This window comes from Babesia bovis, chromosome 1, assembly GCF_000165395.2.
Source record: "Babesia bovis T2Bo chromosome 1, whole genome shotgun sequence".
NCBI lineage: Eukaryota > Apicomplexa > Aconoidasida > Piroplasmida > Babesiidae > Babesia > Babesia bovis.
In genome coordinates, this window is record NC_067396.1 from 1 (window position 1) to 15,916 (window position 15,916).

The 15,916-nt window shown below is 44.2% G+C and overlaps 9 protein-coding genes across 9 annotated transcripts; 6 read left to right on the top strand and 3 right to left on the bottom strand.

Moving 5' to 3' along the window:
- Positions 1–1,691: 1,691 nt before the first annotated feature.
- BBOV_I001300 (uncharacterized protein) lies at positions 1,692–2,351 on the bottom strand. The gene has a single exon (XM_001608732.2). It carries the CDS (start codon positions 2,191–2,193, stop codon positions 1,717–1,719), a length of 477 nt encoding a protein of 158 aa, XP_001608782.1. The 5' UTR covers positions 2,194–2,351; the 3' UTR covers positions 1,692–1,716.
- Positions 2,352–2,468: 117 nt separating this feature from the next.
- Positions 2,469–3,767, bottom strand: BBOV_I001310 (uncharacterized protein). The gene has a single exon (XM_001608733.2). The coding sequence runs from the start codon at positions 3,604–3,606 to the stop codon at positions 2,491–2,493; it is 1,116 nt and encodes a 371-aa protein (XP_001608783.1). The 5' UTR covers positions 3,607–3,767; the 3' UTR covers positions 2,469–2,490.
- Positions 3,768–3,946: 179 nt separating this feature from the next.
- BBOV_I001320 (variant erythrocyte surface antigen-1 beta subunit) lies at positions 3,947–5,096 on the bottom strand. The gene is made up of 4 exons (XM_051767344.1): positions 4,887–5,096; positions 4,351–4,842; positions 4,246–4,308; positions 3,947–4,208 (listed from the first exon to the last, which is right to left on the bottom strand). The coding sequence occupies exons 1-4, from the start codon at positions 5,044–5,046 to the stop codon at positions 3,976–3,978; spliced, it is 948 nt and encodes a 315-aa protein (XP_051622950.1). The 5' UTR covers positions 5,047–5,096; the 3' UTR covers positions 3,947–3,975.
- Positions 5,097–5,410: 314 nt separating this feature from the next.
- On the top strand, positions 5,411–8,542 carry BBOV_I001330 (variant erythrocyte surface antigen-1 alpha subunit). Its single transcript, XM_001608735.2, has 3 exons — positions 5,411–5,610; positions 5,729–5,794; positions 5,834–8,542. The coding sequence occupies exons 1-3, from the start codon at positions 5,481–5,483 to the stop codon at positions 8,500–8,502; spliced, it is 2,865 nt and encodes a 954-aa protein (XP_001608785.1). The 5' UTR covers positions 5,411–5,480; the 3' UTR covers positions 8,503–8,542.
- Positions 8,543–8,601: 59 nt separating this feature from the next.
- On the top strand, positions 8,602–9,622 carry BBOV_I001340 (variant erythrocyte surface antigen-1 beta subunit). The gene is made up of 3 exons (XM_051767360.1): positions 8,602–9,020; positions 9,059–9,302; positions 9,355–9,622. The coding sequence occupies exons 1-3, from the start codon at positions 8,631–8,633 to the stop codon at positions 9,585–9,587; spliced, it is 867 nt and encodes a 288-aa protein (XP_051622951.1). The 5' UTR covers positions 8,602–8,630; the 3' UTR covers positions 9,588–9,622.
- Positions 9,623–9,940: 318 nt separating this feature from the next.
- On the top strand, positions 9,941–11,124 carry BBOV_I001350 (putative integral membrane protein). Its single transcript, XM_051767309.1, has one exon. It carries the CDS (start codon positions 9,955–9,957, stop codon positions 11,110–11,112), a length of 1,158 nt encoding a protein of 385 aa, XP_051622952.1. The 5' UTR covers positions 9,941–9,954; the 3' UTR covers positions 11,113–11,124.
- A 214-nt stretch (positions 11,125–11,338) lies between these two features.
- On the top strand, positions 11,339–11,861 carry BBOV_I001360 (uncharacterized protein). The gene has a single exon (XM_001608738.2). The coding sequence runs from the start codon at positions 11,359–11,361 to the stop codon at positions 11,839–11,841; it is 483 nt and encodes a 160-aa protein (XP_001608788.1). The 5' UTR covers positions 11,339–11,358; the 3' UTR covers positions 11,842–11,861.
- Positions 11,862–12,430: 569 nt separating this feature from the next.
- On the top strand, positions 12,431–13,018 carry BBOV_I001370 (SmORF protein). Its single transcript, XM_001608739.2, has one exon. It carries the CDS (start codon positions 12,439–12,441, stop codon positions 13,006–13,008), a length of 570 nt encoding a protein of 189 aa, XP_001608789.1. The 5' UTR covers positions 12,431–12,438; the 3' UTR covers positions 13,009–13,018.
- A 910-nt stretch (positions 13,019–13,928) lies between these two features.
- Positions 13,929–15,390, top strand: BBOV_I001380 (uncharacterized protein). Its single transcript, XM_001608740.2, has one exon. The coding sequence runs from the start codon at positions 13,977–13,979 to the stop codon at positions 15,306–15,308; it is 1,332 nt and encodes a 443-aa protein (XP_001608790.1). The 5' UTR covers positions 13,929–13,976; the 3' UTR covers positions 15,309–15,390.
- The last annotated feature ends 526 nt before the right edge of the window (positions 15,391–15,916 follow it).

Genomic DNA, 15,916 nt, shown 5'->3' on the forward strand with positions numbered 1-15,916 from the left:
CTAAACCCTAAACCCTAAACCCTAAACCCTAAACCCTAAAACCCTAAACCCTAAAAACCCTAAACCCTAAACCCTAAACCCTAAACCCTAAACCCTAAACCCTAAAACCCTAAACCCTAAAACCCTAAACCAAAACCCTAAACCCTAAAACCCTAAACCCTAAACCCTAAACCCTAAACCTAAAACCCTAAACCCTAAACCCTAAACCCTAAACCCTAAACCCTAAACCCTAAACCCTAAACCCTAAACCCTAAACCCTAAACCCTAAACCCTAAACCCTAAACCCTAAACCCTAAACCCTAAACCCTAAACCCTAAAAACCCTAAACCCTAAACCCTAAACCCTAAACCCTAAACCCTAAAACCCTAAACCCTAAAACCCTAAACCCTAAACCTAAACCCTAAACCCTAAACCCTAAACCCTAAACCCTAAACCCTAAACCCTAAACCCTAAACCCTAAACCCTAAACCCTAAACCCTAAACCCTAAACCCTAAACCCTAAACCCTAAACCCTAAACCCTAAACCCTAAACCCTAAACCCTAAACCCTAAACCCTAAACCCTAAAACCCTAAACCCTAAACCCTAAAACCCTAAAAACCCTAAAACCCTAAACCCTAAACCCTAAAATTGTTAGATCTCTTAACTATTTGCACCATCTACCCCACTTGGATTTCACCTTTATATTCGTTCCACCCCATAAATACCACCCTGCATAAACCCTAATATCCCCAGATTGGCTTTACCCAACATTAACACCCACCCCAGGAACACCACATGACTTCAACCCCATGTTAGTCATAGACCATCACTCTATCCACCCCATAGCACCTCCTCCACTACCCCTAGAAACCCCCGGTGGACTACATTCCCTACAGAACCACATGTCCTATCATCCCGGATACAATTCACTCTAGATGTATCACATACGCTATGATTATCATTAGATAACCGTAACCCTATGGATACCATAATGACCTATAGCCTATATTACTCTATAGCCTGAGGTTATGTATCTCTCATAGTAGTATTCACACTGGTGGAATATGAACTAGTAGGCAAAATATTCTAGGACATAATATACCCTATTACATTAAATGTAAATCTACGCCATTTCGGTATGGAGTCTATGTATGCTGCATCACATATACAGTTCATCTTCTATTGAGATACCTTAACATATACACTCTTTTCTATAATGCAGTATATACTCTATAATCTATAAGGCTATTTACAGTATATCTTCCTTGCCCCAATACCCTCTATTCACTACAATACTACTATAGTGATGCACTATATGTATACAAGCACCTTCTCTATCGTCATCAGTTCACATCTTATAGCACTCCCTGCTCTATAACACCATACCTCATACATTGCTGGTCATTACTTGATATGTATTAATATCTACTTGTCGTGTTCCTTTCCTACCATGATCACCATATACATATAATATGCACAGTAGTACTGTTCAATGTACTATCTCTCTTGACATACCGTAGTTGTGTTCATATCAACGGATATACTATACGGAATATTCATCTACTCATTAATGCTACTGTTCTATATCTTCTGCAACCTGTAGAGTCAATTCTTCTAGGTAGCCATATATATATATATATATATATATATACCACTATACTGTAACTGCAACATATTAAATGTACGACGTTTATAGGGCACATACTCAGCAGTACGCACACGTTAGATGATGTTAGTTAATCTACATTATTAGCACCCATCTTTTTCAAAGACAACCCACTGCGTTGTGAAATACACTTATCCTTTATGTAGCTCCAGTTTTGTATAATAGCAACTGCTGTTATCGACACTAACACTATCACAATTGGTATTAGACCAGCCCACCAAGCCGACTTAGCTGCTGCCACGAATCCTGCCACTACTGCTATCACCAGTACTACTCCAAGTATACCCCAATCCCTACATCTATCTTTGCAGCACTCCTTCCACCCCTTCTGACTCTCCTTGTTCTTTGCCGCTTCATCACTAGTAGTACCTTCCACTAGCACTACCTCCTCATCAGGATCATCCCCTTGAGTCACTTTCTCTGCCATGGCCCATGTAGTACCGTGGTAGTGCCCAGTCACTTGGCTCAGTGAGTCCAGTCTAGTATGGGTCCAGCCCAGTGGCCATAGGGCACCTAGGGCTACCACTAGGACTGGACAGACCAACATGGTTACTATGGTAGTGATGGAGTGGTGGATTAGTGGTATAGTAGGTGTTGTTGTGGAGTGGTATCGTAGTAGTGGTATTCTGTGGTAAAGGATAGTATGGGTAGTGATATCTACGCTACTGCATTACTGCTATGGGATGACTATTATTGTATAGTGTCAGTAATATGTGAATACTACAAGTCTTTCTATGCACAGTAACGTTTAGACATCCACAGGGGACATTACAGTCCATATTGGGCTATCCAAAGTTGGGTCATCAAACCTATCAGGGTGGTAATAGTAGCACTCTCAGTACTATTATTTTGCGATATCAGTATCTTCTGTCATGATGTCATGACTCTCGGCACTGTCAGTAGCCTTGAGACCCTTTTTCTTTTGAAGGCTCCACTTCCATGTAAGTAGACCACATCGGTATGCATACCACAATGTCGGTACCATCAGTAATATGGAGTAGCCCAGGAGGATATATTTTACAACATGATCTCCTTCGTGTTCGTCGCTTACATTAACAATCACTGCCACTATCAATACCAGCAGTAGAACTATTACCACTATCCCGAAGCACATGTAATCCTTGGGCCAATAGAATACATCTTTATATTGCAGGCAGTACCAAGTAATTCCCAAGAAAACTAGGTGGAGTGCTAGGAAAGGAAACGTCGTACTACTGAGTAGAACTCCACGATTACCACCCAGTATTGCCAATGTCAATAATGAGGCTGCCGCTAGCGCCGATGTCAACAGTGCAACCACTTCCAGTACAGTATAGGGTAATTTCAGTGTTGTATTCCATATAATTGCCATGGTATAGCACTGGGTAATTGGTAGTGTCATTTTTTCAAGGTATCCAATAATCAGTGTCTCGGTCTGCCCTTCATTGACGACACCATGGTGATCACTAGCACGATACTTTGCCATTGAAACTGTTACTCCCAGTAATATCAGAATAACTAGTACTACCACTATTGCACTACCATAGCAAATGTACTGACTTTTGCAACATGGTCTGCAGAATAGGTTACACTTCCAGCCACAATATAGGGTACCACCGAGTATAGCCAGTAATACGGCCGCAACTGCATAAATGGGATATGTCCATGTGGCGACGTAACTTTCACGATCCTGCCAATCAAGTTGACTCAGAAACCTCATTATCAGTGCCACTACCTGCAGTATTACTAGTAGTATCAGTAGTGCCCAGTGGTACCAGGTCATTGGGGATACGAGGTACCCTGCCTTCTTGCATTGCCATAGACATACTCCGAGCAGTACAGTAGATAGGGTAGTAGTAGTCGATACTGCTGGAATATTGTCTAATTCGGCTATCAGAGCCAATAAGAAACACAGTGCCTGGCAACACGTGGATAGCCATAGCAGTGCCAGTACTATAGTAGTACAACTAGTAGTGTCCATGATGCGATAGGAATCCAATGGGTGGTATTTAATAGCAGCGATTTACTTATGCTATCATGGGATTCCATGGTAGCACTAGGGTGGTACTCAACGGAACCCAGTAGTGGTGAGGTTGTTACAGAGGCATGTGTGGGTCCAACTGAAGTATGTTACAGAAGCTTCTATGAAAGATCATTATAAGCAGATATTAACTACAGGGTGTGGGGGATTGGCTGTTTTGATTGGTAGACTCATATAATACTTCTCGGTAGCACTAGTTGGTACCGAAGTAGTAATCCGCAATATAGGGTAGCAACGTACTAGCACTATACATTTAGTGTGACGAGAATTACGTTATTAAGCTGCAAAAATGGAATATTTAACATTGTCTTAATATGAATACCCTAGGCAGTACTTACCTCCACTCCCCTGATTCAACCTCTCCAGGTCATAGCCCATGGCAGCCATGAATGAGCCGAGATTAGTAGCCTCCTTACTCAGTTCACCCTGGCTCCACCTCGTCTCAGCGCCACTCCCATTTCCAGTTAGGAACCCCAAATGGCTGAGTCCACTCCAGATGAGACATACTGACCCTAGGAAAATACGGGCCAGGAGGTGGACATCTGTAGTACGATTGCTAGAACTGCTACCATAACGTACCCTGGGCGGCTTGAACGGTGTTGACAGTACTAGCACTACCAGCCGATCCAGATCCTCCACCACCTACTTCACCATTAGTCCATATGACTACCAGTGGGTACTTACCTGGTGTACCATTGACTAAGTCAGTCCATAGAGCCTTTTCCTTCTTGTAGGCTGACTGGTAACATTTAGTGGCAGCGCTGTCACTGGTACCACACTGACTACACTCATGACAGGTAGTACCACTACCACCGGCACTACAACAGGTACCACCACCACCACTACATGTACACTTCTTTCCTATCCCATCTGTTCCCTTAAGACAACACCCATCCTGATCCTCTTCCTGCCACCCAACCCACTTCTGTAGACCCTCTGCCAACTGGTCTATCAGTGCCTTTATGACCTCGGTGCCACCGGCGCAGGTATCCCTAGCAGCACCAGTGCTGCCACCACTAAGGAGTCCCAGGTCAGTGAGCACTGGGTGTACTATGGACTGTTCCTCTGTTAGGAGTATGTCATCCCAGTTCCTCTTAGGGCTGGGACCAGGGGACTCCGGGGACCGGGCATCATAAAGGAGGTCCTTTACTGCTTTAGCGAGGAAACAGAGGCAGTCTGTATAGCAATGTGAGAGCTACTGTGGAGTACCATTGACTTACGGGGGCCATATTCGGAATTTGCTGGCGCCTTTGGCGCCGCTGGTTTCACATTCTTCTTACCATCCCTACCAGTTACCCTAAGGACCCAGTCAATGGCCTCCTTCAGGTTGGTGGGAGCCTGGGTAAGGCTGTTGTAAGGGGTCCAGGTATTCTGAGACATTATGTATCACCCCTTGGTGAGAGAGTGTCCAGTAGCACGAGTAGTCAGTGGTAGTGAATATCAGGGTGGAATCCTAGGGTGGTAGAGCGCGCCTTAAGGACGGTACTTGACAGTAACCGTTACGGAGGCGCGCAATGTGAGTACAGGGGGATTCCACCACTAGTGATAGTGTATCTGTATAATAATATGGATTATCCAGTATTGGTGGATTCCGTTAAGCAATTCAGCATTTCGCTATAACAATGGCTTCACCACCAAGGTACTACCTGGTGGAATCCCGTACTTCTACTGCGCGCCACTTTAAGGGTTACTGTCGCGCCGAAGGCGTCCCTTCTACACGGGCGCGCTCAGTATATATAGGATTCCACCCCGATAGCCAGAAGTCACTGCCTCACCACTGTGAGTACTACTGAGTACTCCTAGAAGCACTGACAATGGCCGCCTCAAGCGCTTTCACGCCGAAGGCGTCCCTGACAAAGGCTCCCACCAACCTGAAGGAGGCCATTGACTGGGTCCTCAGGGTAACTGGTAGGGATGGAAAGTCACTGGACGAGAAGAATGGTGGTACGTCACTGTAGACATTACTATCTTATGCGCGCCTTATATAATAGAGGGCGCCTTCGGCGCGATAGTAACCGTTACAGTGGCGCGCCTTAGTGCTATGGAAATCATTATTGTACAGAATGTATATGTGGCCTGGCGGCGGCAGTGACTGACCTACTGCAGTCAGTAGAACTGGAGTACAATGGTAAGTACTCAGTAGAGTAGTAGTTCAGCACTATTATAGGATATCAAGGAGATACTAATGGCGCTGAAAAGAACAAAGGTGCCAATGCTGAGACAGTCAAAGGCCACCTCAATGGACTATTCTCCCTAGTCCAGGGACTAGGTGGTACCGCAGTGGTACGGACATATATAGACCAGTTGGCACAGGTACTCAGTGCACTCGTTGGGTGGAGTAGGATAAAGGAGTGTAGTAGTGGCATGTGTGGTGGCAAACCTCATAGCGGTGGTGGCACTGACTGCGAGTATCTAGAGGATGTACAAAAGAATACGCCATGTGACAAGTGTGGGTGTATGAAATGGGTAGTGACTCATCCGGACAGGGAAGGAACACCACTGGGAAGGAGATGTACAAGGTGTAGTGGTGATAAGAAGGAGTGTAAGTGTGATATTGGTGGTGATGCCAGCTGTAGTGCTGACCAGGAGTGCCAATGCGCTAAAGCAGGCAAATGCTGCAAGTGTTGTTGTAAGGAGAAGTGTGGGAACTGTAAGAAGGAGTGTAGTTGTGATAAGGGAAGCAGCCATGTCAGTGATGAATACAATAAAGACAGCTACATGTCAGCATACCCTAGTAGAACGGTCTTTACGAGACAGTCATTCATCCATTCCGAGAGAATTGATGCCAAAACACGTTGGAACAATGTTACAAGTAGTCCTAATCGTCATCACTGTGCTCGTATCCTCCTGGGCTCAGTATGTCTCATCTGGAGTGGACTTACTTATATGTATTGGACAGGCAAGTGGGCCGAGACTAGCCCCCGGTGGAACAACCACATCCTAGATGGTAGTGGCCTAGATGACGGTACCCTATCCCAATGGCTACAGGCCCTAGGGTTCCCCCAGGCTATGTTGAACAACCATGGTCCTGGAAATAGACTTGATGAGGTTATTAACAGTGACTTTGTGCAGAAGTTTTTCATGGGATACGCGGATACTAGTAACAACAGTGGTAGCCATGGCCAGGACAAGGATGATAACACCTTTAGGAATCCAGCTGGATTGAATATTGGTGGTTTCATTCACGCTATAAACAAAGGTGCATTTGGTAAGACCAGCAATGTCTTTCCTAAGAACGGAAGCTCTAGTTCTTCGACTGGGACTGTACCTGACCAAAACAAGATCGGTGCCATATTCAAGCTCTACATTCTATCATGTGCCTACTTCACTGGGTTACAGAAAAAGACTCCGCCAAAGGCGGACAATCGGAATCCTAAGACAATCCGTGAAATCCTCTATTGGCTTAGTGCATTGCCCTATAGTCAGGCATACCCAGAGATACTGAAGCATGGTAAGAGTGCACTAGAGAAGGTATCCCCTAAAGATAAAAAGCTTTCATTTCACCAAGAAGGCCGTTGGGCTCCCATTACAGTTGATGAATTCAACCTGTTTGCCCACTTCCAAGCAGTTACTCAGTACTGCCCACTGGTCCTCATAGGTATCCAAGGAGGATTGCATAGCACTGACACGACTACTCCCGCCATCCACTCCCTCTATGCCAACACTGAATGCCACTTCACCTATCCCACTGTGTCCATCCAAGCATACAACCAGGTGGTACACTACATTAGGGCTCTGTTCTACCAATTGTACTTCCTAAGGAAGCAGTGTGCAGTGAAGGTGACTTGCGGAGGCAAATGGCGTGAATGTAGGTATGGCCAGGGGGTAGTCTCCAAGGGGGTCATTAGCTGGATGTGCCTGGGGTGTAACCCCATGGAGCATGATAGGAAATGTAGGGTTGATAAGGTAAAGGGGGAATTGAAAATAGTGCCCAAGGGGAAAGATCCGAAGGATCTCCCAGGGGCCCTAAAGGAAGTACTTGAGAAAATTGGTGAGGTAGTGGTACAATTGGGTAATGCCCAGGAGGCATTGGAAGAAAAGAAGACAGAGGGGATTAAGGGGGTGATAAGGACATTAGGGGCGGCTAAGGGGGCAGTAGATACGGCTAGGACGGAACTAGAGGCGGCGGTGAAGAAGGTTGGGCTGGAAGATAAACTAAAGGAGGCTAAGGATGCACTAAACAAGCTGACGAGTGGTGGTGGTGGAATACTAGAGAAGTTACTGAATGAGGGACTAGGGAAGGCCGAGAAAGATGGAAAAGAGGTTGATCCCGGTAAGAATGCAGTGAGTGCTGCTATCCATGATATACGGAAAGTAGTAGACGCATTGAAGAAGGGAGTCGAGGCGCTGAAATCGAAGGAGGTGGAAGATGCCAAGTTTGCGATTGGTGACATTGTTGGTTCAGGTGTGGCTGATACAGAACTGGAAAATATCCTTCAACAAGGACTATCCCACGAGTACACCACACTCCTCCAGGCCATCAAAAAGCTCATCTCCATTTGCAACACCGCAAAGTGCAGTGCATGTAAAGATCACGCCAACAAGTGCGGCCAACAAGGAGAGAAGAAGACCTGCGACAAATGCCACCAACAATACATGGACGGCTTCCCCTCCCCCCTCCAGGCATTCCTCGAGGATAGGTTGCCAGGCTTTAGTTGTCAAGAGGTGGTGAACGATGAGAAGGAAGACCCAAATTACCCACCCGCCGCATCCCACTTGGGACACTGTGGTGGTTCCGGCCAGTGCTGCCCACTGCCAATGGGTTTCAGAGGGCATTTCCACAAGGGCAGCATCAGTGATATGACTGGCCATCACCATCACCTTGATAGCCTATAGGACACCATGAGGTACTGTATACGAGTAGTAGTACTATTATGACTAAACCATTACACTGGTAATAGTTCTTTTGGTCCCTAGGAGGAGTAGTGGACGCAGGAAAGGACGTACTAGAGAAGAACAAGTCCATGCTCTCAGGGGAACTAAAGGAGCCACTAAAGGAGGCCCTAGAGAAGGTATTAGATGTAGTACTGGTGGTAGTGAAGAAACTAGTGGTGGGGGTGACGAGTAAGAAGAATGTGAATGGGAAAAGGGAAGCTCAGGAGGCACTAACGAAGGCAATGAAAGGACTGGAGACGGCTAAGGGGGACCTAGAGAATGGGCTGAATGGGAAACTAGATGAGGCTAAGTTGAAACTAGAGAGTCTGTCAAAGAAAGATGGTAAAGGATTGCTAAAGGAAATGTGGGATGCAATTAGAGATGAGACAGAGAAATCACTATCAAATTTCATTGAAGTGTCCATAGGGGAACTACAACTAGATCCTGGTAAGGATAGGGCCAGTGAGTTCATCCATAAGGTAACTGGAAGATTGCAGTAATGGTGACATACGGTTAGTATTACACTAGTATTAAAAGCAATGATACCAAGGTCATAACGACACTGATAGACCAGTTGGCCCAGGGACTACAGAAGTGGGTTGGGTGGCAGGAAGGGGGAAACTCATTCGGCCCCAATATTACTCAAAACGGAATTGCCAGGAAATGGGCTGCCGGGAAAGCAGGGGAAGAGTATCGTTCATCATATGATAATGACCTTGGTTCATTGTGTACATGGACCAATGTAGTCAATGGCACCAAAGGTAAGTTCTCAGCAGTATTCAATTATACTGACAGTGACTTATGATGTAACAGGTACTACTACTAATGACCCCTCTAAGGTCCACCTCCTGGCGCGTATTTTCCTAGGGTCAGTATGTCTCATCTGGAGTGGATTCAGTCAGTTGGGGTTCCTAACGGGTGGAATTGGGAAGGATAGGTGGGAGAAGGGTACACTGAGTAGTGAGAGTGATGGTCTCGGATCATTCATGGCGGCCATGGGCTATGACCTGGAGAGGTTGAATCAGGAAAAGGGACTAGGTGAATAGTGTAGATAAGATGGTATCCAGTGCATTAAAGGAGTTTAATAGTGTGATGCTAGTAATGGTAATGATGTGGCACTGCCCACCACTACCGTACCACCACTCCACATGACTACCCTCCAGAGTATTACCACCCGATAAACCACCTCTACACCACATTCCCTTTATTAAACCATACAAAAGCCTCCAATTCCCCACACCAGGTAAGAAGTGTCTACCATAAGAAGACCCTTCTAATGGTGTCTCTAGGTTACGGCACATGGAGTAAGCACATCACCACTACTGGGTACCACCCTAGTACTACCATGGAATCCCAGGGGTTCACATGTAAATCACTACTACTGACTACTACCTAATAGATTCCTAATAAACCATGGATACTATTACATGTGGTACACTAGTATTGGTACTGTTATGGCTCTACCTGTGTTGCCAGATATTGGGTTTCTTGTTGACTATCATAGGAAAGTATAGCACTCCATTACTACTACAGTTCTATTACTTACTATCCAGTACTACTGCATTACTACCTACAGTTACCACACTATCTACTCTATTGCTAGGAACATGTCTGTGGCAATGCAAAAATGCTGGGTACCTCGTGTCGCCAATGACCCGATATCATTGGGTGCTACTGGTGCTACTAGTAATACTACAGATAGTGGCAGTGGTAATGGAGTATATGGGTCTACAGGGATTTGATGGTATCGGAGGCTTTGGTGTCGAATGGACATATCCCATTTACGGTATAGCAGTGGTGATACTTGGTATACTAGGTGGTACCCTATACTGCGGCTGGAAGTGTAACCTGTTTTGTAGACCATGCTGCAAGAGCCAATACATGTGCTATGGTAGTGCAATAGTGGTAGTACTGGTGATTCTTATAGTATTAGCTGTAACAGCCTCCATTGTACGTTTCTTGGACAGCAGAGGATTCGTTGGTTACGAACAGCCTACTGATGGGCAGAACGAGATTCTGACTATTGGTTACTTTTGCTACATAATAATACCTATTACGCAGATTTACACCATTACAGTGTTATGGAATACAACTTTTAAACTACCCTATACGGTACTAGAAGTGGTTGCCCTACTAGCGTCGGCACTGGCAGTGGCCTCTTTATTGGCAGTAGTTGGAGGTACTCAGGATCACCAAGTTGCTATCGTATACTCCCTTTTAACACTTCATCTGGTGTCACTGGGAATTACCTGGTACTGCCTGCAATATAAAGAGGTATTCCACTGGCCCAAGCAGTACCTGTGTTTTGGGTTACTGGCAGCAGTGGTAATACTAGTAGCATTTGTACTGGTAGTGATACATATTGTGGACCCTAACGAACAGAAGGATGAAGCTGTGCAATACATCCTTCTGGGCTACTCAATGGTACTGATGGTACCTACATTGTGGTATGCATACCGATGTGGTCTATTGACATGGAAGTGGAATTCTTGTATCCCCAAGAAAAGCGGTCTCAAGGCTACTGACACTGCTGAAAACAAGGCAGCAGGCACTGATATCACAACAGAGTAGTACTGTCAGTGTTATCAGTACCACCTTGTTAGACTAGAGGGCCCAACTTTGGGTACCCCAATATTAACTGGCATAGTCACTCTAGATGCCTAGTTTATACTGTTATATTACATAGAGTAATACCTAGAAATTACATACTTTGTGCAATAAAACATTGAGTATCTGATACGGTAGTGTATTACTTTTCACTACAAGTCCATATCACTACCATATACAGAGTCTATACATTGCCACTAAATCACTATAATGGCACAGTACCGTAAACCTAGCATTGTACTATTACTCTACACTACTATACTATGGATATCCCAGGTGACCTATGATGTCACCGCAGTTGAGAATACCGCTGTTCAGGATACAGTATCTGGTAGTCCAGGGTCACATGAACAGATTGCTTCCAGTGACCTAGACAGGGCAGATGACCACATTCAGGATACTACATCAAGCACTGGTGACTCCCAAGGGTTCTACCAAAGATACAAGCAGTTTGTGGCCAAGCATAACAAGACATTGACTATTGTCTTTGGGGTACTGTTTGTCATTAGTTTGTTAGTGGCCATAGGATTATATGCTGGCTACAATCAGGAGAAGTATCTACCAATACCCATACTACTGGGTATTGTCGTGTTCGGGATTATACTGTACAAGTTATATGGACAGAAGATACTGGCCTTCTTTAGAGGCAAGAAGGCACCTGTAGTGAACAGTACTGTCGACACAACAGCCTGACTATGAATGCTACTACTATTCATTACAACTTTTAATACTAAGAGTACAATGTATGTTACATTCCGGTATATATATATATATTGCTGAGTGGCGGTAGTGTATATTCTGTATACTAGCGTTGCTAACGAGAGGATGTAATGTAGATCCTATAGATAGTACCCAATGGGCACAACCACCACGTCTCAATAGATTTGTGTTACTGTACACTAATGATATTACAGAGCACTCTAAAGGGAACGACATATATACATCCCTCATATAGCACTTGTATATATAACTCGATATCAGCAGGATTACAGCATAATCTCCCATGGACATTGAGACTTATATGGTCAATACATATATCGGTAGCATACAATAGCAATGTAGATATCACTATAGGGAAACTATTTTAGTGTCTAGCGGAGATTGTCATGCGGCCTGTTGCAGTATCGACATTTGAGATCCGTGTAATAATTCGCCCCCTTAGCAATACTTATGTATCGACAACTATTGTAGCAGTATACATTCCGAACTAACGCATGTACCATACCTGGGGCATAACAACAACCATAGATCCAACAGTTACTGTTCTCACTCCATACTGACTTTACCAACATGGTAGCCTTCAACATGTTATGGAAGTTCAGTCTGGTGGTGGCACTTGGGCTGTCTGCCACCGCCACTTCTACTGAGGTAGCCCAGGAGAAACCAAAGAAGGAATCGTTCGTAAGCAGATTCTTTGGTAAGAGTGAAGAGCCTGACACAAAACCTCAAGAGGTACTTGAAGCAGCAAAGACAGACAAGGGTAAAGGAGGTCTCCCCAACTACGATGTTGAATGGCTTCTGGAATCCAAACCGGAAAACAGAGCTGCCTTACTTAAGGCGATACCAAGCGATTTAGCCACGCATGTGCCAAAAGACTACAAAAAGCGAATGTGGTCAGGAATAGAAGAATATATGTATGTATTTTTCAAAATATATGCCACTGAATGGTATCTGCTACCTGAGCCAGAAAGTAGAGCTGCACTACGTTACGTGTTGCCAAGGGATTTGGCAGCAAAGGTTCCAGAGGACTGTAATGAACCAATAAAAACCGACGTGGAGAAAGACATTAGGAGGTTATTCTCAGAGACTTTCCAAAAGGAGAGATTGACGCATGGATGGTCGTATCAAGGCAATTCGTAAATCACAAATGTTGGAACACCTTTGGTGAAAACGCAGTTATCATAATATCACAGTCTATAGACCACTCTACTAGATTACAGTAACACATATCCCCTATTGTGCCACAGTACCTACACATACTAACCACACTAACACTAGCATCAGTTGCGTCCATGGACATTAATGAGTACCGCAGCTCTAGCACTGTCCAGTGACATTTTAGATGCACTCCTATAGATGCCATATGGATATCTACTGTAGAGTTCAACACTGGTATGGAGTAACCATTAGTTTACGTCATTATAGGTCACTATCAATATTAGTCACGTTAGACCCATATACAAAGGATGCTATCGATTGACGCTACAAATGACATACTTTCCAATCGCAATACTAAGGGACACTACTAACAGAACTCACTACACTATAAACCATAGCTACTACGTAGTTCGGAGATACTCCGTGGTATTAATGTAGCAAATTTATTCAAATACACTAGATAGAGCTATAACACTAAGATGATTCACTATTCAAGGTTATCTAGGTTAATACTTTATTGGATAGACAACGGACAGACCTAACCAGTGTATGATGTAACACAGACTGCTGTACAGATTCCATGTAAAGGTATGCTGTAATATCACTGGCGATGGTATATACAGTGTATGATGCTATGTTAGCTATGGGATATAATGCCATGTTACATATGTACTTTTAGATTGATTCCTTCTAATGGAACCACATCTGTATAATCTATTTAGCATGATTCCTGGATCAAATCACTGCATTCTCGCTGATGTGTATGCAGTTTAAGCAGTGCTGAGTAGTACTAATGTAGTAAAATACAATACTAGTAGATTAGTACTACATCAGTACCCCGTATTATTGAATAGATTACTATTCCATGTCATTCCCGGGGTGTATGGGGAATACAGGCGCACTGACTCCATGTGTATATCCTGGGATTCTATTGCCAATATCTAGCCAAGATGCCAGGCATTAAGGCTGGTATAGGCCCTTACTCTGATGAGGCTGCCCCTAAGGTGGCTAATCAGGTAAGGTACCTTATGCCAATCGTTAGGCTACTGTTCATCTTGGTAGCAATCCTAGGCTTCGGCTTCTGTATGGCAATGTTGCTGATGGCTACTGTAGAAGCCATAGAGATACAGGCCCTGAAGACAGGAGAGTACAAGCTCAAAAACGCTGACATGACGGCCCTGAGCATAGCTATTTGCCTGAGTCATCTAGCGCTACACTTTTTAGGCTACCAATGCAGGTTCATGAAGCTACACTGGACTTCCTGGGACAGTGGGCTGTTCATACTAGGCTTTGCGGTAGTCATCTCGGCGTTCTTTGCAGTGTTTATCGTGGTGATGCCAGATGATGGGATAAAGATAACAGAGGACACTAACAAAAAAAGCTATCGTGCCTATGGAGCAATGGGATTCACTGCCCTTGAGTTACTGGCAATGTTTGGTTTCATTATATGTGCTATGAAGACACATTGCTTCGGTGGCTGCATGACACTTAACAAGAAAGTGTTCTATACATTTGCTTTTATATACATGCTAGTATTTGCCGCCCATGCGTATACACTATATGAGTTAAAGGAAAAGAATGGTGAATACGGAAAAGATAATAAAACCTGGCATCACCATAGGTTCATGGCAGCGGCTAACTACATCTTCGTGATTGGACTGTGTATCAGTGCATACCAGGTAAACTTATGTTGTATGTCGTTTACTAAATGCGATGCTGTCTTCATATTCCTGACTGGCACTGTCGTAGGCATACTGATAACAGTATGTCTCTCAATGTTCCCAGAGATTAACACCCAGCAATGGACCCTCGTAGGCCTTATCGGTATGCTCTATATACTTACGGTTGCACTGTTTTTGTACATACACGCCAAGAGGCCGCTGTGCAAGTACTATAATCCAGATGTGATAACTTTCGGGATATTCACGTTACTGTTTGTGTTATTGGTATCCACCTTGATAGCCCTGGGGGCGGTGCATCATGGTCATATAAAAGCAATCGCATTCGAGCTTAAAAGCATTGCCCCAATAGCCATATTCGTGTACGGCTTCGTGGTATTTGTGATGATGTTAGTGTTCGGTTTCAAGGGCAATGCCATCAAGGTTATCAAGGGGCTCATCAAGCAGACGCGTGACGAACGACTCGTTAAGAACGCCCATGAGCTAGATATAGGACCACTGTACGACCCAGGAGTTGAAACACCGGGTAGTGAATGTAACCTTCGTGGACCGGAGTCATCAGGAGGTGTCTTCCGCGATTCGTGGTTACACCCAGCAATGTAGTTAGTTATACTATCGGGACTGTGTCCTGGAATTTGAAAATATATAGACTAAAGGTCGCCAACTTATGCAGTTAACATGGACAGATTACTATAATTTATCTAGTACAAGTTATTAATTCGTATTGCATGATCGGCAGCTCTATTCATGCACTTATTAACTGTGAATTATTGATAGTAAGATGGGTGTTATACTTTATGGGCAATATTTAGTTACGACAGTTTGCTGTCAAGTGCATAGGAATAAAATACGTGATCCAGAAGTGTTGTAAGCTTTGATGGGATTAACTCTTGATACTGGGTAGAGACAAGTTGGATTTCAGTATGCGCCTTTAGCATCCTCCTCCTCCATGGCAACCCCAACTGTTCGACATCTCAGCGTAGTGATTTATATAACGAGGTAACGCCAAAACACAAAATAAGGACGTCTAGTAATCTGACGGCATTGGAAATACATCATTACTATTTATACGTTAGTATATATTGTCAGTTTCTTGGACAAATATTACGTGTCTCCAATCAATGAAACACCATTAAACAACTGTTGCATCTGATGACAGAGATATCATTGATCATTAGAATTCTATAATACGTAAATGATATCAAGATAAA

What these genes read in the sequence shown, in the direction of transcription:
- BBOV_I001300 (XM_001608732.2), bottom strand. Translation starts at nt 2,193, where the DNA reads ATGTTGGTCTGTCCAGTCCTAGTGGTAGCCCTAGGTGCCCTATGGCCA.
- BBOV_I001310 (XM_001608733.2), bottom strand. Translation starts at nt 3,606, where the DNA reads ATGGACACTACTAGTTGTACTACTATAGTACTGGCACTGCTATGGCTA.
- BBOV_I001320 (XM_051767344.1), bottom strand. Translation starts at nt 5,046, where the DNA reads ATGTCTCAGAATACCTGGACCCCTTACAACAGCCTTACCCAGGCTCCC. An exon ending in CTTAGTCAATGGTACACCAG is followed by an intron (nt 4,309 to 4,350) that starts GTAAGTACCCAC and finishes ATGGTGAAGTAG; the next exon opens with GTGGTGGAGGATCTGGATCG. An exon ending in CACCGTTCAAGCCGCCCAGG is followed by an intron (nt 4,209 to 4,245) that starts GTACGTTATGGT and finishes ATCGTACTACAG; the next exon opens with ATGTCCACCTCCTGGCCCGT.
- BBOV_I001330 (XM_001608735.2), top strand. Translation starts at nt 5,481, where the DNA reads ATGGCCGCCTCAAGCGCTTTCACGCCGAAGGCGTCCCTGACAAAGGCT. An exon ending in ACTGGACGAGAAGAATGGTG is followed by an intron (nt 5,611 to 5,728) that starts GTACGTCACTGT and finishes ATTATTGTACAG; the next exon opens with AATGTATATGTGGCCTGGCG. An exon ending in AGTAGAACTGGAGTACAATG is followed by an intron (nt 5,795 to 5,833) that starts GTAAGTACTCAG and finishes GCACTATTATAG; the next exon opens with GATATCAAGGAGATACTAAT.
- BBOV_I001340 (XM_051767360.1), top strand. Translation starts at nt 8,631, where the DNA reads ATGCTCTCAGGGGAACTAAAGGAGCCACTAAAGGAGGCCCTAGAGAAG. An exon ending in CCAGTGAGTTCATCCATAAG is followed by an intron (nt 9,021 to 9,058) that starts GTAACTGGAAGA and finishes ACATACGGTTAG; the next exon opens with TATTACACTAGTATTAAAAG. An exon ending in TGTAGTCAATGGCACCAAAG is followed by an intron (nt 9,303 to 9,354) that starts GTAAGTTCTCAG and finishes ATGATGTAACAG; the next exon opens with GTACTACTACTAATGACCCC.
- BBOV_I001350 (XM_051767309.1), top strand. Translation starts at nt 9,955, where the DNA reads ATGGATACTATTACATGTGGTACACTAGTATTGGTACTGTTATGGCTC.
- BBOV_I001360 (XM_001608738.2), top strand. Translation starts at nt 11,359, where the DNA reads ATGGCACAGTACCGTAAACCTAGCATTGTACTATTACTCTACACTACT.
- BBOV_I001370 (XM_001608739.2), top strand. Translation starts at nt 12,439, where the DNA reads ATGGTAGCCTTCAACATGTTATGGAAGTTCAGTCTGGTGGTGGCACTT.
- BBOV_I001380 (XM_001608740.2), top strand. Translation starts at nt 13,977, where the DNA reads ATGCCAGGCATTAAGGCTGGTATAGGCCCTTACTCTGATGAGGCTGCC.